General features: G+C 36.1%; 1 protein-coding gene across 5 annotated transcripts in view; it reads right to left on the reverse strand.

Moving 5' to 3' along the window:
- Positions 1-3,596: 3,596 nt before the first annotated feature.
- BRD1 (bromodomain containing 1) overlaps positions 3,597-26,723 on the reverse strand; it is a 58,229-nt gene continuing 35,102 nt past the window's right edge. For 2 of the 5 annotated variants that reach the window (XM_041405485.1, XM_041405488.1), the window contains 5 exons: positions 13,952-14,087; positions 12,650-12,777; positions 10,687-10,796; positions 8,234-8,388; positions 3,622-5,514 (listed from right to left, as the gene is read on the reverse strand). In XM_041405485.1, the coding sequence (XP_041261419.1) occupies positions 5,331-5,514; positions 8,234-8,388; positions 10,687-10,796; positions 12,650-12,777; positions 13,952-14,087 (713 nt within the window). In that variant the 3' untranslated portion in view covers positions 3,622-5,330. Of the gene's footprint in view, positions 5,515-8,233; positions 8,389-10,686; positions 10,797-12,649; positions 12,778-13,951; positions 14,088-19,095; positions 19,307-26,723 lie in introns of those variants that run through there. The other 3 variants (XM_041405484.1, XM_041405483.1, XM_041405487.1) reach the window with 3 other exon arrangements.

The following is a 26,723-nucleotide window of genomic DNA, read 5'->3' on the forward strand; positions in this document are numbered from 1 at the left end:
CCTTGTCCTCCTTGTACTTTCCAGGGATTGAGATCAGATTTTTCTATGTTTTTTGGGTGTTTTTTAATAAGGATGTGAAAATTCTTATCCTCATAGAGCTCCTCATATCCTCAACATGTGGACAGTAAATGTCTCCTCATAGAGCCAAGTTTGGAGGGGTGAAGGACCCAGTAATGACCACAGGAGAGGAAGACGTGAGCATTCCTAACCCATCTTAGGCTAAGCCTACTTGGGACTGTTGCCAGGGAAGCTGAACAGGGAGTACAGTTACATCTCCCTAGAATTCACAAGGTGAAGCCCTTCATGGTGGAGAACGGCTCCAGCCAGCTGAGACAAGACCAAAAACACAGCTTAATAGGAGAGATAAGAGAAGTTGGTATCATTATATAAAATTTCTTGTAAAGTGGAGCAACCAAAGACTGGACATGGAAACTATCCACATTACCCCAGACCTCTCTGTACAGCCAGACTTTAGCCACTTCAGCCCAGTAAGTGGAGACCTCCCTGGTTTGCTGACAGTGAAGACTTCAAAACAGATCAAAATTACCAAAAAACAAGCTGAGCTTGGAGGAACTGTGAAAATAAAAAGCAGCAGAGCAGCACAAAGGCAGCAGAGCAGCAGCATGATAAGAAGATATGTGATATCATGGGGATTAATTTAAAAAATAAAGATTTAAAATTATTAAAATGAAAATAAAATCCTAATTCTGTCACCTCTCTCCATGCAGTATAAGCAGAAAATAGAATGGGATGACTGCAATCACTGCACTGTTGATTTAACACACAGTAACAATTGAAAACTATCGTTAATAGTGTTGAAGTACAGCTGCTGACATCTTGTATTTTCTTTCCTGACCATCAGAGATTTGATAGCAGTTTCTGTGCACAACCAATAAAAGTTGTATAAGTAGGCAGGTAAAAATATACAGCCCCTTCCCATCAAATACCAACTCCCAAAAGTTAAAAAAATTTCTTAACTTCATGCTATTCTGAAATACTATTTTCCAAACTTCCATTACCTTGAATTTACTCTTTTTCTTCATTAAAAGTTTTAGAGGAAATAGATCTTTCAAGGAAGAACTGATAAAACAGGTAAGTCACAGCAACTGAATGTTAAACAAAAATCTCAACAAGGTAACCCAAAGGTGCTAAGCTGGATGTGGACAGTAAATGTCTCCTCCATTTATATTTCACTTCTGTGTTTTCTGTTACAGATGCAGCGGGGGTGAGAAAGCTTTTTCTCACATAGGCAAGAACCTTTACCCATATGATCACAAGACTGAGATTAATTTATTTGATTCCTTAGCACACATCCTCAAGACAACCTCCCTATGCCAGGCTGCAGGACAGAGCAACTGTGTCACCAGGAACCTTCACCTCCAGACTCGAGTATTTCTGTTAATTGATGTGTTTGACTTGCACTGTGCTACCAGCAGCAACCACCTCTGAGTCATTTTCTAACACTACAGAATGCAACTGTGAAAAGAAAATCAACAAGTATATAAAAGTGTAAGAAGTTACTCATCTGTCACTTGCAATTTGACATGAGAGCCAGAAAATCCGGAGTTATTTGTCCTTTGTACTACCTCTAGTTAAAATTAAGCATTCCTGAATCAGCCCACCTGCAGCAAGAACAGAGAAAGCTGCTTTGGATGGACTAGAAACACTAGAAGCAAAAAAGACTTACTGTTTACAAGTAGTAAGTTTTAATAGCAGAATTTTGAAAAGGAAAAACTGAATACCTATTTTGTAAATATTTTGTGGTCTGTGTGCATTGCTCCCTCTAGTGTGAAAGAAAGAAAATCACAACAAACATTCTCCCAAAAAAATCACTGAGATCGGTAACAAACTTTTTTTTTAAAAAAAACACATGATTCTCTAGTCACATTTTCCCCTTAAATATTTATACAATTGCTTATATTTTGATACAATAAAAGACATTTTCACATAGTTTCAACTGATGATGTAGGTCTCACACTTCTATTAACAGGAAATGATCACATCAGAACTCAGCAGTGAATGTGCAAACTTACACCCCTGTACTTGTAACTGCAATGCTCCCCAAGAAGCTGGTAAGCCAAATGTGGTGTTCCAGTTTTGATCTCCATTAGCATACTAATTTCCCGTCTGTGTTGTTATTATTACCTTCATAGAAGAACCTGGTCTAAAACACGGTGAAGTACACTTTAGTATGCACACATTCATCTGCCTACTGTATCTGGTTAGGCCCTAGAATTTGGAAATAAGGCAGCTTTGGAGATCAGACTTCCTTTCCTAAATAGGTACAAAACCCATTAAAAAACACCAAAGTCAGACCAAAGACTGGCAAGTCTGAGAAATTATTTTAAACTTTAACCCAATCTCAAGAGCCACTGGATGATACTGGATTTCATCACAAGAGAGTATGGGAACAGCAACTGTCACTGCTGCAACCTCCCGTCAACAGGGTCTGGGAAGAATTCCTGGGACAGTTTCCACCACATAACCAGAACAAAAATAAACCAGCCTTTCATGTCAGTTTCATCAGAAGAAGATGCAGCATGCTTTTTCAGGATACTTAACAAGCTTCTTTCAATCAGTCAAGTTTTCCACCTGATAATTCCCGTAACTGCATAGTCCCCTGTAAGATGAAGGCAGCACATTTTCCTTCACCAAGAACTGACGAAATCATCTCTGAACAGAAAAGTCATAAAGTAAGACTCAGAAGTCTGAGGAAAATTTGAACTAGAGCTTTCCCTAATTATGTGATTTAAAAAAATTCAAAAATAATTAATGCTTTTTTTTGCAAAAATGAGCTATTTTCCCCCCTGCAATATTGCTAGTGTGCGAGGCAACTGAGAACACAGGAAGCCTTCTGAAGAATTATTTGGCAACTCTATGCTTTCTTTTTTATGGGACTTCATATTTCACAGGTATCAACATCCTTATCATACAAGTACTATCATCTTCCAACTTCCTGTTGTAACTGCATTTCAGCTTTCCAAGGTCCACGACAGAAAAAAGGCCCATTTCTCTGTGCACCAAATCATTAGCTGGTTTTACACATACAAAGTCTGAGTACATTTTGTGGTACCAGCCTGAAATAAACTCTGATGCAGTGTATTTTTTTTAATACCCTAACAGAGTCCTAATGATGGCAAGTGGTTCTTCTGTCTCAACACTGCCCAAATTAGGCTCCATTCGCTTTAAAGAAGAGCATTATTGTATGTCAGATACTTTAAGTTATTATATTAAATGCAAACAAAATTTTAATTTTTCTAACTGATGTGGCTGTTGTGGCCGTCAGAGCAGCATACCTCAGTGATGGTCCTTCCAGGGTACCTGCCATCACTGCTCTCCCTAAAGCTGTGTCTGCCATCAAGTCTGAGAAAACTATTTGCTTGATCATTTGTGAAGTTTATCCAACTCATCCCTAATTACCAGGGTCCATCACAGGCAACTGGTCTCAGCTACTGGAATACCTCCTATGCCAAGGGCTCAGTAAGGACAATGCTGGGTGCCACAGGAGAACATTCAGCTTCTCGGCCCAGTGCCTCTGGAACAGCTCAGTCATGGAGTAAGAAAATGGGCTCTGCAGCAAAATCTCAGGGGCTAAATTCAGGACAAAATTTACAGTTGAGAAAGAAATTTTATTTCAAGCTTCTACGGGGGTATTACAAACAATAGAGAATAAAAACATTAAAAACTATTTAAAAAGTAATTGTCCCTTTAAAATAAAGATTCAAGCAGGTTTAACAATGAAGTATGCTATTCAATGAAGTTTTAAAAAAAAGATTTAAAAAGTATTGGTTTTGCTGTATTTGCTAATCCTTTATAAAAAAGCTGGGCATAAATACTTCGTGCATTCATATGCATTATTTGGTGTTTCATATTATATAACTTGGTACAGTATTTACGATATCACTGCAAAAGAGTTCAAACACAGTGCATTTATAAATAATGGAGCCATTATAAATCACATTGCAAACATACCTTGCCATTTTCATTGTTACAAATTCAGTATCTCAGTGAAGGTAGGAATAAAGTAGCTACAACAATCAATATCTTGACTTTATTTTTTTTTCTTTTTAATATAAAAATGCAGTTCTGGAAACCCACCCTCCTTCTTCCCCCTGCCCAAACATAATGCTTTACTTCTTAAAAATAAAAATAAAGTACTAATTCTATATACATCACATGTACCATACAAAAATGTATCCAAAGTTTCTATTGCTACCAAAGTGTTCTAAATTAAAAGTTACATAAATCCCCTCATTGGAAACAAAAGATTACAAGATACCAAAAACCAAATTACACACAAACCATCGAGTTATTTTATACAATTTCCAATACATTTTTCTCCCAAACCAAGTTGTCTTCTCATGTGCCTGTATAAAAATGCATATCAATATATTTGTCAATTTTATTTTTCATTATAAAGCAAATTAATACATTTTCTACAATAAATAAAACACAGGGAGGCACACATATCAACAAAATTAAACCAATGGGAGATATATGGGATATGGTTTTGAAAGAAATAATGTGCTTGCAGGCTTTAAGCCAGGTTTGTTTAAAACAGTAACAACCTTAAGTCATTTTGGGCAACAATGGAGTGTTTTTGGTGATTTGCAAGTGATGTACATAGTATAATTTTTATTGATGTCTTTTTCACAAAGTACCCTCCAAAATAATGCAACTTCCTTTCTTAAAATACATATTTGTAATTGTAAATTTACATCAATCTTAAATATGTGGTACTTTGTGCAAAGAGCAACAATTTACACAAACATTCAAAAGTCTTTTTCAGAAGCTACAGACCAAGGAAGAAATGATACAAGCAGCACCATACTGTATATGATTTAGGCAAACATATATTTGATGCCATTTTGATATTAGGCTTTAAAATCTACTAAACACCTCAAGCTGGAAGATGGTGCTTAGGTAACTTAACCTCAGAAAGAAAGAAAAAAAAAAAAAAAAAGTAAAAAGCATGGAAAAAACAAAAAACAATTCCCTCCCCAACAAAATTATAAAAGGAATTAAGGAGCTACTTCTAAAATCAGAATAAGTTAAGTGTTGAATATACATTTATGTACAATTATGAACACTATGAACAAGACATTTTAACAGGTTTAGTGGAAAATCCTCCAATCTACAACACAATAAAATAATTAATCAATATGGCAATGGTGATTTAGAAGAATTGCTCAACTATTTCAAGTTTGCAGAACTCAGCCACTGAATCAACAATTAAGGGGTTGTATCTTCAATACATTCTTTTAGACAAAGAGGTTCATTAGTAGAGTTCAAGTCTCTGGTATTTTTCATGCCTTGCTAGAGAATCTCTGTCAGTCAATATCGCTGAAGTCACTGACTGGTTCTCCATGGACTCGACTCAGGTGATTCATAGCACGATCAAAAGCAATTCTTACTGCTTTTCGTATGCTCGAGTTACGTCCTTCCATCATTTTTAACTTGTCTATGGTCTCATCTATCCCAAGGGGAACCATTTTGGATTTGGGAAGCCACTGCCTGTGAAAAAAAGGTAAAAAATAAATCTGTTAAATATAGAATAAAATCAAGAAGTCTGTCCAGAAATGTCAGGGCTACTATGCCGTGTTTCTCATCTCGCAGATCAGCTTTACTATCTTAAACAAAACAATAAAACACCTTATATTAGTGCTTACTTGCATTAAATATTTAAAGAACATGAAATATTAAGAAAATCTCTTCCATAAAACACAGAACACATTCCAATTCAGTGATATGCACTTAGTGATTAAGTATCAACAGAAAAAAACTAAGCCTAAAAAACTGATGCAGTTAAAGAACAGGCAGCAGCAGCTAACAGTGGACATGGCTCAAGATTCACTTGACGCAGTATTGTTTCTCTTCATTCTTTCCCTTCCATCAAAATAAGGAGTTTTCAGATGATGGATGTTTGCCTTGCATTTCAGGCATCTCAATTTGTTCTTTATGGGGAAAGCTAAGCTGGCAAGGAAGTTCTGCTTTAGCATGCTTTTACCCTGCAGTGTATGAAATCCCACTAGCTCTGTATTCAGGGTACTTTTCTGTTGCAAGCTCCATACGTTTCCTTCAAATTCTGGGCATGGAGGAGATCTGATAATGGAAAAAGGTCTACATCCTGTTCTTCTAGTTAAAGCATTCTAAATATTTACTTTAAAAGTATAAATTAAACTTATGTCATTTTCATAAAGGTTGATTGTAATCCTGTTTTCCAAAGTTACACACATTGAGGAAAACAAAAATTAGGTCAATTAATGAATATATTTAAAATATGCTACTGTAGTCTGCAATCCCAATCCTGCAAAAGGCACAAGACCTCCTTTTGTATAAAAACATTAGTTTGGGAGGGAGACCATTTGAAGCCAAACCAATAGGAAATCAGACAGTCAAATATGTAAAAAAATTTCTTTTAAATAAATAAAATTGGCTATTGAAATATTTTAATTTTCTTAAAGGACCCTAAACTAGAGCCCTATTGTATTGAGCACACACACTGAAATAAAATGTGAAGTCAGTACAAAGACACAGACAGTATGATAACAGCATGAAAAGCATCAGTCTAACCATTACCAGTTTTAATACAGATCAGAGGAAGTTTTAAGAAAGTATTTTTAAAAGAAAGCTTTGCAAGTCCTCCAGATATAAGCGAGGAAGAAGAAGAAACAAATATAAAAATCCATAGGGGATAGACACTGGTATCACAGAATGAAGGTGACAGACACCCTGCAATTGAATGAAAATAACACAGGGTTCCAGACTAAAAGAGACAAAACAGAGATAGAATTATGAGTGCCAAAATAATCACAGTAAAAGATTTGTTACCAAAACAAGTTGGTGGGGTTAGGATGGAGGGGAGGAAAGGGGCTGGAAGAAGTATTGAGTCTTTTCCATTCCATCTATGCAGAGTACCCATTACAGACAACTTTGCACAATATTTATATGATTTAGGACCACCTACATATAGAGACTAATCAGAAAAGTTTAAGCTGCAAAGGACTCCCCAGATCAAGAAGCAATCAGAGCAAATATTAAGAAACTGACCAGGGAAAACATGCATTACAGTGGCAACACCGGTAAGAGAAGAAAAAGAGAAACAAGGCTGAGTACGTTTAAATGCAGATATTCTCCACAAACAAAGGCAGAACAATACAGGATCTCATGGAATCCTGAGCAACTGAACAAAGATAATTGAGACAAAGTACCAATCAATTAAGAAAAATAACCAAAGAACAGAAAAATTATGCCAAAAAAATCTAAGGGGTAGAAGAGCAAACATCAGTTATAAATTTTAAGCAAAAATTTATTTAAGTGATAGCGTACTGGAACAGACGGAGTCAGGAGAATGGCAGCATCACTCAGTGCCACATATAATCGTCTAAAGAGGAAACTGATAGCTAAAAGTAAGCAAATTCAAGAGAAAAACGAGACATGGACAGATTTACAGTTAGCTTGGCCTGTATGGAAACTAGGAGAGGAGAGGATCTACAGAGAACATAGAAAAGAAATGCATAGCTTGATGAATGGTAGATGGGAAGCTTCCATGTCTAGGAAAAAACAAAACAAAAAACAACCCTAACAACCAAAAGAAGACCAAAAAACCTTGTGTGTCTCCTCCTACCTCCCCAGAAAAACCCCACTAGCCCTAAAACCAAAGACCATGGGGGAGGGAAAGAGAATGTTTTGTTGTGTGAATTATCCCCCTTCAGGCTCTACATATCATATTGCTGATGCCAAAATAAATGGAAATACAGAGGGTTTGATGAAAAAGAATGTAGAAAATACTAAGAACTTCAAATGAAGGTGTTAATAAAGCCCTGAATTAAAAAGAGGTAAAAAATTCAAAGAAAATGCACTTGAGCAGACTGGGGGAAGAAGTGTTGTAATTCAGAAAGCAATGATGAAGGGTGACTATTACTTTTTAAAAACCTATGAAGCAATGAAGCAATTTCATCAGGTCAATAAATGAAAGCCACCTGTAAATAAAAAAGACTATTTAATGACTTAAAATATTTTTTTCCAAACTGACAATAAAAAGGTACCTTTCAGTGATTATATATACCTTGGTCCAAAAATAGACTCAAATATGAAATTTTAACCTTACAGTTTATACTTCCATAGGAATTATATTTATGGAAAAATAATGTTTCCATTTTCTTCTAGATCAAAGGTACAGGTTCTTAAAATTTTAGGTCACTGCATCAAATAATACATTTCAATAACATACCAACTTCTTTTGTTGTCAAAAAACAGTACTAAGAATAGTTTCTCATCTGATTTGGTCTGCATTTGTTCTCCAATTTTCAGTACATCTAGAGGTGGCACTGGTATAGTAACACCGTTGTGATGGCCAGCAACACGAGGCATCTTAGGGTCAATAATCTGTAAAAGAGAAGAAATGACAGGTCCTCATTTTTAAAATTATGTCATTCATTTTAAGAAGGTATTACAAATGAAGTTAACAAGAAATAAATAATAAACTAAACAGCCATTGGACATAAACTGACTTTGTGTTACACACAACTTTTTGACATAAGCCGAATAGGCATAGTGGAGACCTAGTGGCAGACTTGATTGAAAACACCAGAAAAAGCATTTTTCACCCATTTCAGTTCTTCTTAGAAGTCCCATTTGAATTCCACTTAGTACAACTCTGAGACTAACAAGCAGGTTTTAGAATGAAAAAGTCAAACCATGATTTCTAGAAGCTGTAACTGGCCTCAAATTTTAGGGTTTGAAATTCATATAACTTAAAGAACCAACTTATGTTAAAGTATAAGTAGTTTGGTAAAATACATGCTCCATACTCAAACTCTGGGGCAAAAATTTAAAAACAAAACTAAAAAAAGATGTAACTTTCTAATATCTTGCATATCCAATTTAATGACTCAGTCTTCAGCAAAACATGCAGTTACAGTCACAAAGTCTAAACAAAACTTGAGGGAGAGAGGGAATATGCTGCTCATGTTAAACTAACCAACCTGATGGAAAACTCCTCTGCAGGCAGCTCACAGCATTATGAAGTGCTTAGCTTCCACCCAAAGAAAGGTTTTTATTCCATACCTATTCCACCCATCTCCTGCTCTATCAACTCCTGTTTTTCAACTATCCACACTGGCACCAATCTTAATCCACAATAAACAGACTTTGGGAAACAAATGAATAGAAAGTTAATACTGTGGGAAGCTTGTAGAAATCAGAAGAATTTTCTGCTCTTAACAGAAGTTGAACTTCTCAGTTAACTTATCCCACTCTCAGAAACACCAATGCTGACATAAAGGAGAAGGCAGCAAAGGAACCCTTTGGTCTTCATCAGTTTAAAATCTAGTGCTAACATCTTTAAAGAGACCATCACCAAATTTTCAGCATCTGACCCACGTGTCTTTGAGTCACCCATTGAGGGTACTTAAACTCAAGTGCTCTGAATTCCACCTCCAGAGGTTTTAGCCTGACTCTGTATGATTACATTTCACGTTGTCTTTAGAACACACATATTAAAAGTTGTGATTGTCCAGACTTGTATATGAATCAAGCCAATGTATGCACTGATCATATATAACCCCCAAAAGCCTAAAGCCAAACACCTCATCAATATTTTCTCTGCAAGCTTTGATGTAAGCAGATCTGCATCTGCTTCTTCTTTATTAACAAACACACACGTATGTATCTCCTCTACTAACAACAGCTTTAAGATTCCAGTACATCATTCACAATTGGCTGCAATCAGTCAGTTTATTCCAGCTATTGAGGTTTTGTTTCTTTAATGAGTTGCAGCATCAAGAGTATTTTTATACTAATTTTGCAGTAGAATTAATATATAATGTAGAAACAAAGACTACTGAGAGAAGTATGCTGGTTTTAGCAGGGATAGAGACAATTCAAAGTAGGTGGTAAGAGGCTTTGTTTTGGATTTGGGTTGAAAACTGCATTGACAATATAGAGATGTTTTTGTTAATGCTGAGCTGTGCTTACACAGAGTCAAGGCCTCTTCCCCTTCTCACCCTGCCCCACCAGTGAGGAGGCTGTGTCCTCTCCCGACTCCACAAGGAGTCAGGAGAGGACACAGCTGGGGCAGCTGACCCCAAGTGACTTTAGGGATAGTCTATCCCATATGGCATCATAATTAGTATACAGAGCTGGGGGAGGAAGGAAGGGACATCGTGTGTGATGGTGTTTGTAGGAAGGGACATGGTGTGTGATGGTGACAGTGTGATGGTGTTTGTATTCCCAAGCCACATGTAAAAGAGCCCTGTGTTGCTGGGGATGACTGAAAACCTGCTGCCCATGGAAAGTGGTGAATGAATTTGCTTTGCTTGTGTGCATGGCTTTTGCTTTCCATTGTCTTTAAGACATTAAACTGTCTTTATCTCAACCCAAGAGTTTTCTCACTTGCACTCTTCCGACTCCTCCCACCCACAGGGAGTGAGCGAGTGGCTGCAGGAGGCTTAGCTGCACAACACAGGAGTATTGCACATCTCAAAGGGCTGGCAGGGTAGCAGAAATTACTGACTTAAAATCTGGTATCACAGTAACTTCACAAACTCAGTGCATAGTAAAGAGGGCAGAATAAGTCACCTTTATTCAACCTGAATGGGAATTTGCCAATTACCTTAAGTTTGCGCATGGTGTTTTCAGACCAGAAACAGTCACTACTGTACTTTTGGGAAGCTGGGCACTTACCAGAGCTGGGTAAGAGGGATATCCACTGCATTTGGCCCATACTACTTTTAGAGGCTCAAGAACAGATGTTGCAGCATCAGTTGAAATCCACATACTGCTATGCCCAACTTCTAAGAACAAAGAAATATAAAATTAAAATGTTCCAGAATGAAACCTCACACAAATCTGCAGTTGTTTCCTAATCAATAGCTTGTGATCCTTAGAACCCAAACACTAATACCAATTTTCACAGACATACCAATAAAAACATGGTAGTATTCATAAGAGCTCTTTACATGATACTAATACTTTTTCCAAGCCTACAGATAAAGAACAAGAGTTTAGACTTCTACAAATAGCATATCTAAACTACAAATAGCATATCTAAAACATCTTAGTTCTTAGGAAGTGTTTGCCAAATTCCAATAATTCTTTCCCTTTGAAAAATACTCCAAAGAAAACATAAAATTATGGTACTTCAAATAATAGTTTCTTTTACTGTGATGACAATCCTGTCACAGAGGTGATGGTTTTCAAGATGCAATTTGCACGGTATATATTTCCAAGTGTTGGATACCTGGATACCCACACTGAGATTAGCACCTCATAACTTAACAATACTGGTACACCTTTCTATTCTTATGCCTAAATTCTAACCTGCATATTGACTTCCATTTATTTTTAACAAGTTTTCTTGGTCTCTCTGCCCTGCTCTTTCCTGCAGTCAAGTTCAAAAATGTCAACAGGTTTCCAGGCAGCGGCAATAGTGTTTTATTTCTTCTCAAAAACTCAAACAACTGAGTTTACGTTACTGTGCCCTTCTACAGAATCCTCAATTTTCTCTGCTGCTCAGCAATGGATTGAAGCCTGAGACAGACGTAAGCCTTTCAGTCAACCAAAACCACAACTGGTCCCCCAGATAACATCCAGAGACTGATCAGAAGACAGTGAGCTACAACCTCAAGATGAAACTAGGGGTGGTGATCAAAGGGGGAAAAGTTATCCAAGTTCACAGGCTGTAAATGTCAGGCAGCACTTCTTGTATGGGGAAATGTGGTACCAAGATACAGTTCAGGGGCTGCAGCTGCACTTTCTTTCAGCGGTCAGGCAATATGTACTGCTGAGAGAAAGTGCATTTCAAATGGGCATTGCTTATTTATAATGAAAGGTGGCATGCAGATACATGTTCTGGCTTAACATTACAGAAACATACCAGGGCAAAAAAGTGTTTTAAGACCATTTAAAAGTAGAAATAGCATGAAAAAAGTATTTAAAGTGATCACATAAAAAAAATTAGTTCAGTCACTCTGCACAGTAAGTTCTGTTTCTCTGCTCTGTTAGTAACAGTTTCTAAAGTATTCACATGTCAGTTAGAAAGAATCATGACAGTTTCAATTAATTCATCCTTCATTTACAGACTGTTTCAAAAATATGTATGTAGAACTGTGTCTGGTACATAAAAACAGTTCAAGTCCTCTTCTTCAGGACAGCTTACAAGAAAGAAATCTACACTGTTCTCAGCTGCAAAGAAAATGGTATTTTAATGATGAATAGAAAATCATACACAAGCTGATGGGATGCATGCAGCCAGACACAGAGACTTCTCAGGTGTATATACAAGTAAGAGTCTCAGAATTCTTCCTAGTCAGAGTTTATTCCACATGGTAGTAAGGAGTTACTAATCTAGAACATAGGATTACTAATATTCTTTAACAAGATCTGTAAAAGAAAAATCATATTTTTTTATTTCAAAACCTCTTTATTTCCTCAAGCAAGGAGAAAAAATTCATCAAAATCAGAGTCAGATGCTATTATTTAAAAAGTCTTTAAAGAGCCAAAAGCAGAATTCAGTAGTTTCTGGAAGGATAACAACACTTTCAGAAGGCTTAATGTATTTAAGCAGTAAAAATAAAAATGTTAGAATCTGTCAAATAAATGGACAAAATTATACAATACTATTAAGAATTCAATTATTTATAGTTACCAGCTGCAATTCTTGCTGCTTTGGCATAGTTTCCATTTTCAATGCATGATATCAGTTCACTTCGATCTTCCAGCGTGTGTCTCCGTATCAGGGCAGGTTTACCTTTACCACACTTCGGGAGACTAAAACTACAAAAGTATTAACATTAAAATCATTAGTTGATAATTAACATTGTTCACTATAAATCAAAATTTTGAACGAGAATTTAAATTTCATCAGTACAGAGTAAAATCACTGGAGTAGGCTCTAAAAATATTTTGAGTAACAAATACAAATGACATAAAAGCCAAAACTCTGATTATTTTCATACACAGAATTGCCTGGTTATCAGCAAAAGATAGTTCTACTGCTCCAACAGTTCTACTACACAGAAAACACAACTATTCTCTTTAATTTTTCACTACAATTTCCAGTCTTTCCATTGTGAAATGTCTACTCAAAATGGGAAAATTGTTTTCTACACACTTGAGTTTTCTTCAAGAAATCATAGAATCAGAACAACAATTATAGTGACAATTTAATCTAGAATATCACATTTAAAATAGATGGAATATTAAATTATCTTTGTTTCTGAAAGTCTTTTTGACATGACTGCATTAACACCATTCTCTTTACCCGAACACATGAATAAAGTCCTCTTTTCTGTCTAACAATTTACACTATACTCTCGTGTACGTCCCATCCTCATAGCTCAGGACTGGAGACAGCTAACTTTCACCCAGAAATCAGTGTTCTTTCAGAAGATACACCATTGGTGATGGAGACATCAATGGTGGCAGAAGTGTCCATTCTGACAGTCCTGCCTTTAACAACAGACTCCATGGAGAGAAAGTCAACAGCTGGCACAGAGTTACTATCAACACTGTAGTACCTACCCAGCAATCCACAGACTGATCACCCACAGTTCCAAAGCCATCAAACTACCTTTTTTGTGTACAAGACTCTGCTTTGTAAGTTGCTTCTCTCTTGCTCTCACAAAAATAAACACATATATTTTTGGTGTTCCAGATTAGGAAGGCAATTAAGCCAAGACACTATATGCAAAAACATATCTGTATCTTTACAGAGCAAGAAAAGCACAGTCAGTTTAAAAATGCAACTGCCTGGATATGCAATAACCTGAATTCAACAGAAGAATCCCAGCAATCCTGAAAGGTATCTCAGATCTGACATAACTGAGAAAATTGAAATAGACTCTTTTTTCCAAAATTTATGCAATCCTCCAATGTGGGTCAGGTCACAAGCACTATAGAAAACTGATATATCCAATCTCAAATCTGTATTTCATATTTACAGTTTTACCTTGAGTTACACAAGAGACTGTTACTAGATGAAATACTAGATTCTGATGCACAGCGGCGACGAGGTTCCACTTTTCTTCCTGGAGTATCATCTAATGCTCTCTCTTTACTTTCATCTCCAAAACCATTTGATAGACCTGCAGCATAACACAAAAAATAAACTGCATCAAACTGGAAACCACACCATTTTCATTAACAACCTTTTGTATTTACACAACATATCATCATTGTTTTGTTCTTCAAGTATTTTGGTGTGATGAAAAAGAATGTGAATGTTAACAAAATATGTGATTTCAAGGAACTATTATAAATAGGAAGTTCCTGTTGTCCAGATTTTAAAAACAGGATGAACCTTTAGGTAAGGTACAAAAAAAAAGCAAGCAGAGATTGTAACATGGGAAATACTAACAGCAGTATCAAATCAGTCTTTACAGTAATGTTTCCAACTACTAAAACAATCACATTGCAAAAGCTAAGTAGGAAAAAACCCAAGAAAATAAAATGTTACAAATCAGGCAGATTACCAAGTCACCAAAAGGCTTATTTCAATGCAATGGTGTAATCATTAAAATCCTTTTCAAACACTGGAAGACTGATATGGATTTCTCCATGACACTATCTAATTCTTCCTGGTAGTCTTTCCATTTTAGTAAATTCAGACTGACTGACATGATGATGATTGTCTTCTGTCACCAATAATCAATAATATGCATGGTACTGTTTTTAATTAGCCTTCCCCTAACAGAAGTCTATATACATCAAAGGATATTACATTTTAATTTCATAATTGTAAGGAAAACATTAAAAAGGCTTTCATATTACAATCCACTTATTTGATGGGCTGTTGCCAATCCAGCTCTGGGTTTGCTACGCAAACAGTATTGTCCTTATTAAGCCATTTCTATATTTTATTAAAGAGGCAAATGAAAAGTTTCAAGATAGCATTCTGAAGACTTTCCAGGTGTGTGCGAGTGTATGTGGTGGTGTGGCCATTAGGACTAACATGGAAAGATTCCCACAGAAACTCTAGAATACGATCAGAAATGCACTCAACAAAGGCAATGGTACCAGCCTGCAATCAGCCACTGCAAACTGCAGGCTACAAAGAGAACAAGATTTTAAAACAAATTCAATTCTGGGCATGCCACTCCCAACACAAGAAAGACCTACCCATCCCAGCCATCCTTACCACCACCAAAGACTTGAAGGCCATCATGATCATTGTACATTCAGACACAGTCAAAGTAGGTTATGTAACTTCACCTGCCCCTCCACAGAGCCTTTTACTGTAAAACAATTATGGCAGAATTCCCTTTATGAATTCTTCCAGTCTGTTTGCTACAAAGGAGGCTGATAACTAAGGAACTTTCAAGTTACCTTTTACAATCCAGTAATTTTTCAAGTATTTCCATATAGTGACTTATAGGGTTTTTCCCCTCCACCCCAGGAGACCTTCCATTTGGATTACCAATACAATTTCACATTTTTGAGAGAAAAAGGAGTATATTTACTCAAGGTTCTGAAAGATTTACGTATAAGCATTCTCTTTCCTTGTCATTTATTTTACACTGTAAATATTCAATCAAGAGTGTTTGTTTTGTAACTTCTATATTTGCCTTTGATTTCCTACAGAAGAAAAATGGTAAAGGAAGCAATGTCCTGAGTGACAAGCACCAAACTATTCATCAGTGGTATGAATTAATCTTGTTCTCACTCTCAGCAAGTTGATAAAAATATCTGCAGATTAAGGAGGAGTTTGGTCTTAGACTGTGCTTTACAGAGTATGCTTTATGTAAAAGTGTATAGAGGAATTTAAATTATCACAGTACATTTCACATGGCATTTGAAATTAAAAGCTAAAAAAAACCATTCTGCAAAGGACATCTCTTACGTCTCTGCAAAAAATACTTGTTATTCTTCAATATCCTGTCAGATTTATCTTTCAAGTGAGATGTATAAACTGTTTTGTTTTCATCTTGCCACAAGCTGGAGACACATTACTCAAGTTATCGCTCAGGCACCTAGCTAATGTGAAGCAGCTATCAGCAGAAACAAGTCAGATCACAGACTGACTTTTAAACAGGAAGACAGATCAAGTAATGATTGCTGCCAGAACAAGGGCACAGTTCACATTCCCAGTGGACTGTGAAAGTGGAAAGAAGTACCTGTATTAAGAGCATGTGCAAAACATTTACCCATATATAAGCCAAATGTGACTTGGATGCTTATCTCTGCATACATTTGTTTTGTACATGCACACCCAGGACAAAAGTGGCTTCATATTTTTGTTATTTCAATCAGTTTATGACTGCATTGTCACCAAAATGGGCATTTTGGCACTCTCAGTCCCTGGCAATGGTGTCTTCTCTTTGTCAACAAGTCAGTACCAAGAAATGGTAAGGAGCCAGTTTTCAGCAACACACTGGACAAAGCAACCATGTGATCGACTGACTGCTGAAGTTAAGAAAAAGGGACACAGCAGAAACAGGCAACTATAGCAATGGAGACAGCTCTCTGAGGTGGCAGTACAGGCCTATTCTACTTTAAATATAAGCTGTGAGTTTAATGACTCACTCAATTCACTTCAGATTACAGTAAAAATTGTTTTATCAATCTGTAGAATAGTTACTAACAGTGGTGTCCTGGTTTCTGCTGGGATGGAGTAAATTTTGTTCTGAGCAGCTGGTAGAGTGATGTATTTTGATTTGAATGTTGTAACACACTGATGTTTGAGTTGATGAGCAGTGCTGACAGTAAGTTAAGGACTTTTCAGTGTCTCTGTCAGTAAGCAGGTGCACAAGAAGCTGAGAGGAGCCATGGCCAGGACAGCTGACCCAAACTGGCCAAAAGGATATTCCATACCATGGAGTGCCATGTCCCATAGATAAAATGAGGGGAGTTGGCTGGAAGGCGCTGATCACAGGGCTGGGCATTGGTTACTGGGTGCTATGCAACAGTATTGTGCATCACTTGTTTCTCCTGGGTTTTATTCCTTGTTCATATTATTATTACTATTATATTTTACTTTTTTCAAATGTTAAACTGTTCTTATCTCAACCCAGAGGTTTTACCTTTTTCTGATTCTCATCCCACTGTGAGGACTGAGGATTGGGAAGTGAGAGAGTGGCTGGGTGGTACTTGGTTGTCAGCTGGGGTTAAACTATGGTAAGTGAGGAAAAAAACCCCAGAGTATTTTTGACAAAAAAGAAATACTAAAGTGCAAAAGAATTTAGAGCTTCCCAGACATATTTCTCTCTTGCTTGTGGAAGTTCAAAAAACAAAGAACATGCAATCTATCAGCAGGAATAATTTTCCTGAGCATCAAGCCCCAAATGACAGGAGCTTACTCAAACCATGATACTCCAGTTTATACAGTTCACATTTCAGAAGGTATAAGGAATAGGCATTATTTTAAGAAAGGAAAATCTCAAGGCTTATTTTAAGCAAAACACACTCATATCTAGTCATAGATGAAGTGGTTCACAAGTGACCTTCTCACTTGCCAGAAAAAAACGAGGCAATAAAACCTAAGCACTTTATGGCAGTAGCACTGATGTGCAAAAAAAGATCACATATACTACACAACTTGGTTTCTGTTATATCATTATAGAACTATTTTCTCATGAATCATGAAACACCCAGTGTCCTGTAGCTGCTAGAGTAAGTGAAATTAAAGATATCCATTTGCTTTAAGGAACTTGCATTTTATAGAATCAGTAGATATAATTTAGAAGGCCAAATAAAGAAAATCCATGAGACCTAACTCATCCTGCTTACAACTTTCCACAAGCTCATGATTTTGTTAGATCAAATGAGCTTTCTCTACAGTCATGGAGTGAAATTTTATGTCAGGTACTATATTTCTTACACATACTGCCTCATCGATACCACTGAACGACAACCCTCCTCTTCCCCCCAGAAGTCCTAAAGATCAAACTAGAAGCCTTTCATTAGTGGCTCATTTCCTTTACTTTTAATCTCTGTTCTTAAGTTTCTTCAAAAAAGCAGTCCACTCTCAAGAGGCAGAACTTAACTTTTTTCAGTTAAAAAGGGAATTCTCAAACAATGAAGTCTGCTATCAATCTTAAATGCACGGTTACTGCCATTTATCTTCAGCTCAACTTCAATTTACACGGAAAATTTACTGCCTTGCAAATTGCAGCATAACACAATCATTTTGAAAATAAAGAAAAGCTAACTAAGAAGAAACAAAGTAAGGCAAAGATGATCAGCCTGATACTTTTCCACAGGTCTCTCACTGTACTGAAAACTGTATTTATCAGGCGAAGTTTTAACTTTTTCTCAGCAGTGTCAGTTTATTCTTAGGCTGCATTTAAAACTTTCACTGACTACCTACATCAAGCAAGTTGGAATCTTTTTGCCCATACTAAATAAATGGAATCAGGAAAAGGTAATTTCCAAAAGAGAGTAGAAGTTTGGAAAACATGGTAGAGGAACAAAGCTCAGTATAGTCCAAAGAGCAGCACAGCATGTCCACAAATGTACAAAATGCTGCCCCAGAATACAGAATTGTGCATTTCAGACTGTAATCACACCTTACAATTCTGCTGAAACAAAAAGAAAGAAGCAGAACTTGCAGAAAACTATTCTAACGCAATTAATACTGTACTATGCGAAGCTTGATGCAAAACCAAGCACATGCAAATATAAGATGAAGTGCTCTCCTAAAACTAGAACTGTAGGGCTGAGATTCAACCACTAAAAAACCTGGGGGCATTCAAACAATGACTGCACACAGTACACCAGCACTTCTACAACACTATTTAGTCTCATTTTCAGTCACGACTTGTGCACTTACCCAGAACCACTGATGTTACTTTTCATTAAAATATATATACAGTAGAGGAAAATGTGTGTTTTATTAAAAAAAACCCCTTTTTTTCTGATAGTTTTCATTTCTCCAAGGAAGATGAGACTGTTTTTTTGGGGGAAGGGAAGAGGATGGAGATGTAGCATTCTTAGCTAATCTGTTCTCACAGAACATGTTCTGGGAATAAGAAAGTTGGGACTGGTAAAACTCTGCGACCAGTGTGTGTCACATATACTACAACACGTACAACTTTGTAACTTACGGAAATGGGGCAATATATTGAATGAAGAGCATAGTTTCATATGTGTCAAAGACTTCCTCCAAGAGTGTTCATTTCTATTTGTTTTTTGTTTTAAGGATGGCTGGTGTCTCCAACATGATCCAAATTAATTACTTCAAATGAAATTGTCTTTCTGCGTTCCAAAATGATCATTTAATTGAATTCCATTCCATGTTGAGGATAATAGAAAATAATTAGGATCCAAAGAGATAAATACCCAGCATGATATTAGTTAATATGAGAACCTGGAAGACAGTGAAAAAGCCATTAAGTCTCTCTGAAAGGAAACAGAGCTTTCAATTAAATTAGCCATCCTTACAGTAGTATCAGAGACAGTGAGAATGACACAAGTGTCCCACATATTCTATCACTAAAACCTAAGGTTTCTAAAGGAACTATCTAAGTAAGTTTCACTTTGATTCAGGCCTCTTTCTTGAAAAAGAAAATATTGAAAGTCATTGAAAACACAGAATAAAACCTCCATGTGCATGTATGCATCAAGAACACAGTTTAGAAATGTAGCTAAAAATACCTCCAGTAAGAGTAAGAAAAGGGATGTCACTGATTTAGGGGGATTTATATATACAGATAAGCACACACAGGACAAGGGAATACTTGAAGGTAATAAATCATCAAAAGTTACTGTGTTCCTAAAAATGCAAACCTTGGAAATGGGCAGACTGCAGAAACAGGAAGGCATCCACTAAGTTGTTTTTTCAAAAGTAAGAGCAGTAAGACCCTAAGAGAAACCCTTTAAATGTTACTTCAAACAGTAATTTCTAAAGTGCAGTAGGAATACTAAAGACAATTCTTCTTTTCAGAATACACAGATGAATATCAGAGCACAGCAAAGCTTCCAGTACTTAAAACAGTCTTCAGTATGCAGACAAAATGGAAGCCAGTTACTCAAAGACTACAAAGCCTGGTGTGAAGAGTCCCCTTGGAAATAAAGCTTTTAAAACTTGGTCATGGCTAAGGACAGCAAAGACAGCTCAGTATGAGCTCATGATGTGGCACCTACACACTAAAGAGCGGTACCTTTCAAGATTCTAACCAGAAAATCTTAACCCTTAAAGATTTAAGTGACACAGAACAAATACAGTTTGGTGGCTCAATGAATGGCCTGTTTGATGGGTTCCAAAAGAATGTAAAAGAATTCATCTTGTAACTACTAATTTTCTTCAAATCTGAGCGTAAGAAGTGTCTCTGGTAAATCAGATGAGACTCTAATACAACAGCAAAATCTGATTTACACAACAGAGAAGAAAACTAATCAGCATTTAGTAACTACAGCTTCCGTAAGATAAGGATCATACATTGCTTTGCACTACAGCAGGAGCTCTGCTGTAGGATGATTGCTCAAGGCATTTTAAAACATGCAAGTGGGAGGCAACCTTAGTGGAGGAGTTTGAAAACACTCCAGAAAACTCCGAAAACGAAATAGGATCATACAAGAAGAAACATTTCTCAAAAAAAACTTTACTACTTCTTCTAAGACAGTATCAGCTGTTCCAGTGGTACAGACTGATGAAGCAGTAGAGTAGAAAGTGCCATTAAAAAGTGCAAACTCAAAATCTGAAAAATTCAAAACTAACTTTACAAACTGAATTCCTGAATCAGCTTTGGTTTATATAATTTATGATACATAAAACATGATTGCAAAATACAAGCTTTAAGTGCCTGAATCACATACAGACCAATAGTATGTAATTTAGGATCCCAGAAATTACTATAGAAGGTCAGTAATAATTAGAACCATTCACTTCTCATTACTTTGACAAAAATTACTTAAGAGGATTTAAGATCAGAATTTTTTTCCAAACATTTTTTACTAATTTATGCCCAAACAGTTAACATCCTTAAGAAAGAAACAAATTTTTTTAAACAACTTTTTTCCATTTGAGGATTTTTTACTTTCTCACCTACAAAATCCTGATATAAATGAAAAAAATCTTTAGAAATTTCTTAAAGACATAAATCAATATATATTATTTTAATTCACAACTTACATATTGAAAAAGCATGATAATTATTTATCAATACACTGCAGGAAAATCCTAGTGCCTAGGAGTCTTCCAGAGCAGCCCAGCAGGACCTGGCACCTACAAAGAAAGGCTGCTCCATTTCCGAGATGTTCCTGAATGGAACTAACTTTTGGAAATTACTATCTACAGAATTTTACACAGACCTTTTATCAACACAGATTTTTCTTCATTGAAAGTAAGGGTTTCCCTGTAATTGTGAGAACACAAATTTTAGGTATGCCATCCAATGAAAAGGAAACAGATGGACAAAAAACTCCAGAGTTCTCCTATGTAAGCAGGTCCAGCAATCTGATTCTACTAAAAATAATTTAGCATTTATTTGCCTTCTACAGCTATTTAGGAAAACCGGTGCATAATTTGTTCCTCTTTCTAGGATAGGGAACAGAAAATGAAACTGCAGTTGCTACTTGAAAGAAATACCAAGGCAGAGATCTGCCACTCTGGAGATGACGGACAGGACATCACAGTAAAATGTAAATCTTTTAATTACTTCAGTAAATTACTCAGCTGCATTCCCAGTCCTAATTTTCCAGGCCTTTTTTACCTTGAGAGATACTTAACGCAGTACCTCTGTGTGAGATTAAAACTTCCTGTGATTCAGTATAAAAGACCCAGTGCTTTACAGCCTCCTTCTATGATAGCTCACAGAGTACGTGAGGGAGTGCATGACCTGAGTCCTTTGAGATTGAAACATCATACTAAAAAATTATTCCAGCCTAGCAAAAATCAACAGTGCTTGCTATGCTAAGATTTTCCTCCTGGCTTCATCGACAGCATGTGGAAAGACCAAATGAGATGTTTCATTGCTCATGCAGTCAACCTGACAGTGCTTGAAGCATCCTCAAGATAATCAAGAGCTATTAAATACCAGCCCAGCTTTGCTGTTTTTAGGCAAAACTGAACAAAAGAGTCAAAATAAGGCTGACTTGCATGTTCATATCTTTGTGTCTAATGAGATGATTCTACAGTTGCTTTTTTCCCCTCAGACCTCAACAAAGAATTCAACACAGTTTTTTTTTTTAGGGAGCTCAGGAGTTAGCCATGCTTATCAGCTGAAGGTTAGTTCTCAGCATCTGCTTGTGTCTCCATTTTTTTTTTAATGCTATGCTGTTAGGAAGTAATTTCTGAGCATTGTTACAGCTTTGGAAGGAAAGGAAAAAGGAAAAGTCAAGGAAGAAAACAGAATAAAAGAAGAGAAAATGAAATCAAAATGGGAGCATTACCACATTAGGATAGTATGGCCTGTCAAAGTGACAGCGTGACCAATGACCACTGTTTTGGTAGCAACAAAACAAAGCAACTTGGCTTCAATTTTACCTGTTCTTGAGTATTACATGTTTATTTGTATGGGCTATCTTCTAAATGTGTAGACTTCCCCTGTGCACACCAAAGAAATTACATCTGGGTACTACAATGAGAAACATAGCAGAGAGCTATTCAATTTAAACTATCCCCAAATACCGGACTGTGTGCATGATACAGAGGACAACTACATGCTACCGTAATTACTCTTTATGAAGGACATTTCTCTGTGCATGCAAATGCATACTCTAATCTGTTTTCACTGAATGGAAAAAGGGGAAAAGGAGAAAAGCCACCACAAAGCACAAATCCACACACAAACCTTCTCTGAGAGACATTAATCTGCAGCCAATCACACTGTGTAAACTGTCCCACTCTCCACTCACAGCAGAATGGGCCACAAGTGACTGGTGCTTTTGCCTGCCAGGTTCAGTGCCTGACGCTGCTGGTGGAGCCACTGCATTAACCTTTTCTATTGTCCACCTCTTCAGTCAGACCTGTGGGTATGTGGGGGTTGGACTGGATAACCTTTAAAGGCCCCTTCCAACCCAAACTATTCTATGTTCCAAGCAGGTCAGCTCACTTGATCCACTTTGATACACAGTATCTCTGGTAAGAGGGGACTTCACCGTACCTAAGCCTGTGAATTTGAAGGTAGGTCATCTATGCCACAGCACCATGCCAAGCATCTTCTTAAATAAATTAAGAACACAGAAAGTATAGTGTGAATCTCCAAATTCACTAACTTTTTTTAGATATTTTCAATAAATCCCACAGTTCTGTTTACCATCTGTACCACACAGAAAAAAACAGTCTTAAATGTCACAAATGAAGCGCATAGGGGACTATGACATTTAATTTTTTACAAAGCCAAACCTGGGCCAAGAAATGAGCTAAGTATTAAAAAAAAAAAGAGAAAAATAAAAAAAGCAGCACTAGAATACAAGAAAAGGCTCCACAATTCCTACAGCATCAAGAAAAACAAAAGGGCTTCCAGAAATATTTGTTTATTGTTACAGAAGATTTGGTTATAATCATCTTAGAAGACACAGCAATTGTACGTTGGGTGCTAATAATTAATATTTTAAAAATAACCCAAAAGACATCACTTTCAAAGATAGTAACATTTTTAAGACCCAAGAAAAATTTCCAGAATACTAGTGTATAATGTACCTTATGTATGCACACACCTCACAAGCCTTGAAAAAACCACCACATTGCCATTTAACCAGGTGTTCATCAACCCCCACCACCCTCAACTATGTTGCTCAAAATTCCCCCTATTTTAATAACATAAATCAAGAAATAGGAAAAGGATTTTTCATCGTCAGGAAGTTAATACTATGATTATTTATATGAAATAAAACCAGAAGGAATGTTTATGCTCTTAAAACACACTGTGATTGTTGATTGGCATAAAATAGCTTCTTACCCCATCTTTCTGCCTTATGCACTTAATTTTATTCTGTGTGTATTACAAAACCCCTCCCCTATCTCTCAAAACGTTCCCAGAAATTAAATTGGCAGAAATTTTCATAGGCCTGGCAGAACTCCTGTCTAAAGTTTGAGTGAGCCAAAAAGAAATTAAGAAATGCAATGGAGTTCTTTTTTTCCCCTCCTAATTTCTTTCCTTAATTTGCTTTATTTTCTTAACAAATGGTCCTACATTTCCCAGTGGCCTATCAACCTACTAGAAGACCAATTAACCAAACATATCCTGACAACTGAACAGTCAGACTCCTGTACTCCCCATGTCTCCACACTGACAAATTTAACAATCCAGGGAATAACTCCTTTTAGGCCTTCATAATCTTCTCACAATCTCTAATACTTTGTTTGTTTGCAAATACACCTTAAAATGTTTTATGTTTCCAAACCTCCTGGAGTCAGGTAGCTAAAGTTCTTGGACACCACTAAGTGCTCAAATAATTAAATTTCAAATCAGACTTCACATGAAACAATCAATATGTATTTCAATACAATAAATCAGGACTGTGGATCTGTAATTAGATTTAGTGAATTTGTTGCACTTGATTAATGAATATTAATTTTTATATATATATATATATACATATATATATATATATATATATATATATATATATATATATAGACACACACACACAATATATATATATATATATACATATATAGACACACACACACACACATATACTGTCATTCCTGTCTATGCTAACCACAAGAGAAATTATACCAATTTGGGGCCTTTCTTCACTGAGGAACCTTTATTTTAGTTTTTTTATTTACTTCGAAGACATAAGTTTCTTAGATATGCATGTTTTACTTTCACTTCCTCCATTTAGTGAATGGTAATGAATGCTGTGCATATGAAGCCTAACTTTTAGCCAAATTGGCCTGTGTTCCAGAGAGGCAAAGATTCATTAGAAATCAAGTACTCAAGAAATAAAAAAATGAACTGTGTTCCATTTCACTCCAGACACAATGTCTACTCTTATCATATCAAATTAAGTTTTAAGTCCTCATCACAATATTAAAGTCCATCAAATGCAAATGGAATTCATATACAGGTTACTTGCCATCACTTTGTAGTAGTTGAACAGAAACAAAGTCAGCCCAACATTTACTAACAGGTTTAATAAGGAATTTTTGTTGTATACTGATAACTATATGTGAAGTATGCATTAAGAAATTATGAATTCCCTCACTCTGTGCTTTTTACTGTGTGAATATTCTACTTCAGTGATACGTATTCTAAATACCTGTTTACATGTGTTTCAGTACCTTGAGAAAATCTGTGTAGCTGGCAGTGAAAATATGAAGTAAATTATACACTTCACTGAAATTTTCTACTACTGCACTTGAACAAAAAATAATAGAAACACAACATTCTGCACTATAATAATCACTATCTAAAATCCTGATTCTATGGTAAATTACAGTGGTTGTTTTAGGATGGTGTACTTTAAATACTAAGTTTCTAATTAAAATAGAGAGCACTGTAACAGCAACTATGAATTATAAAACCTAAATTTACAAACCTTAGAGATGACTAATAACACCAAGTACATAGGCAAATTCCATCTGATCATAATCTAGCATTTTACAATGTTAAAAAAGGTTTCTTGAAACAATAATTTGTTCCATCTGCTATCTTACTAATACAACTGATACAGGCAGATTTTTAATGGTCAGTAAAATCTACCTTTTATCCATTAATCAGTTTCATTTTTCTCTAATGTAATAACTGCACAAAATATTTCCCTGACAAGAAGGATTCATCTTTGTAACAAAAGAGCAAGGTAAGTATACAATGTGTATTTGAAAAGGTCATTAAAATTATCACAGTTAAGACCTGACATGCCCAACCTTCAAGAATCATACACCAATCTCTGCTGTCACCAAAATTTCCTAGGTAAACCAACAATCTGCTTTTGGTAATTGTTGCTAGATACAATGTGAAGCAAACCCAAAATACATCAAATATGTATAGGAAATTTTTAAACACGTCTCCACTATGCAGCTGTCAGTTTCTACACAGCAACTATAGACAGATGTACTCTGTGGTAATGCCCCAGTAGAACACTAGAAAATTTAAATTTAAGATTACACTACACTCCTGCTTCATATATTTCAAGGATTCACATATGAAAGCTCACAGTATTGAAATGAACTCTTTGAAGGCTAACTCATGTTATTCAGTAGTCCCCTATTTCTGAAAGAACTGGCATTTCAGTAATCTTATGTATGAAAACCAATAGCATGTGGGACACCACACAAAGAGTGTGTCAGCAGATTCTGTATGTCCCTTTCTTGAAAATAACTGGAAAAACATTAACCTCAAATGTAACTCAAGAGAGCACAATAAAAGCAGTCTATAAGAATATTGAAACAACCAGGTAGGTGTGGTTTCACTCAATTAAATAAACTTTAGAGTTTGAACTTTGTCATGTAAGAATACAGCAGTGACAAGAAAGAGAGAAACACTGAAGAGACTGAAGACTAAGGGACAGAAACAAGACATCCTTAAATTATGTCAGAAACCCTCATACTGGCTATGAATAGGTAAGAAAGAAAAAATATCTGACAGTGCAGCTCTCGACCTCTTGAAAATTTCAATCCTTGCCATATTAAGCGGTTCTTTTTCAGAGATTTTTTCCCTATTCACTATTATTACGGACAGTTCATATTTACACCATTCAAAGAAAACTGTGCAACAATAATTCATTTTCAACTACAGGGATTTCCCACAAAGCTGATAACTCATGTCAATGCACACAAGAAGCCTGTTGCATGCCTTTTCCTATGACTGGATGGCTCTGGAAGAAAAACCTCT

The sequence above is a fragment of the Onychostruthus taczanowskii genome, unplaced genomic scaffold, assembly GCF_017590055.1.
Source record: "Onychostruthus taczanowskii isolate IOZ18803 unplaced genomic scaffold, ASM1759005v1 scaffold23, whole genome shotgun sequence".
Lineage (NCBI taxonomy): Eukaryota > Metazoa > Chordata > Aves > Passeriformes > Passeridae > Onychostruthus > Onychostruthus taczanowskii.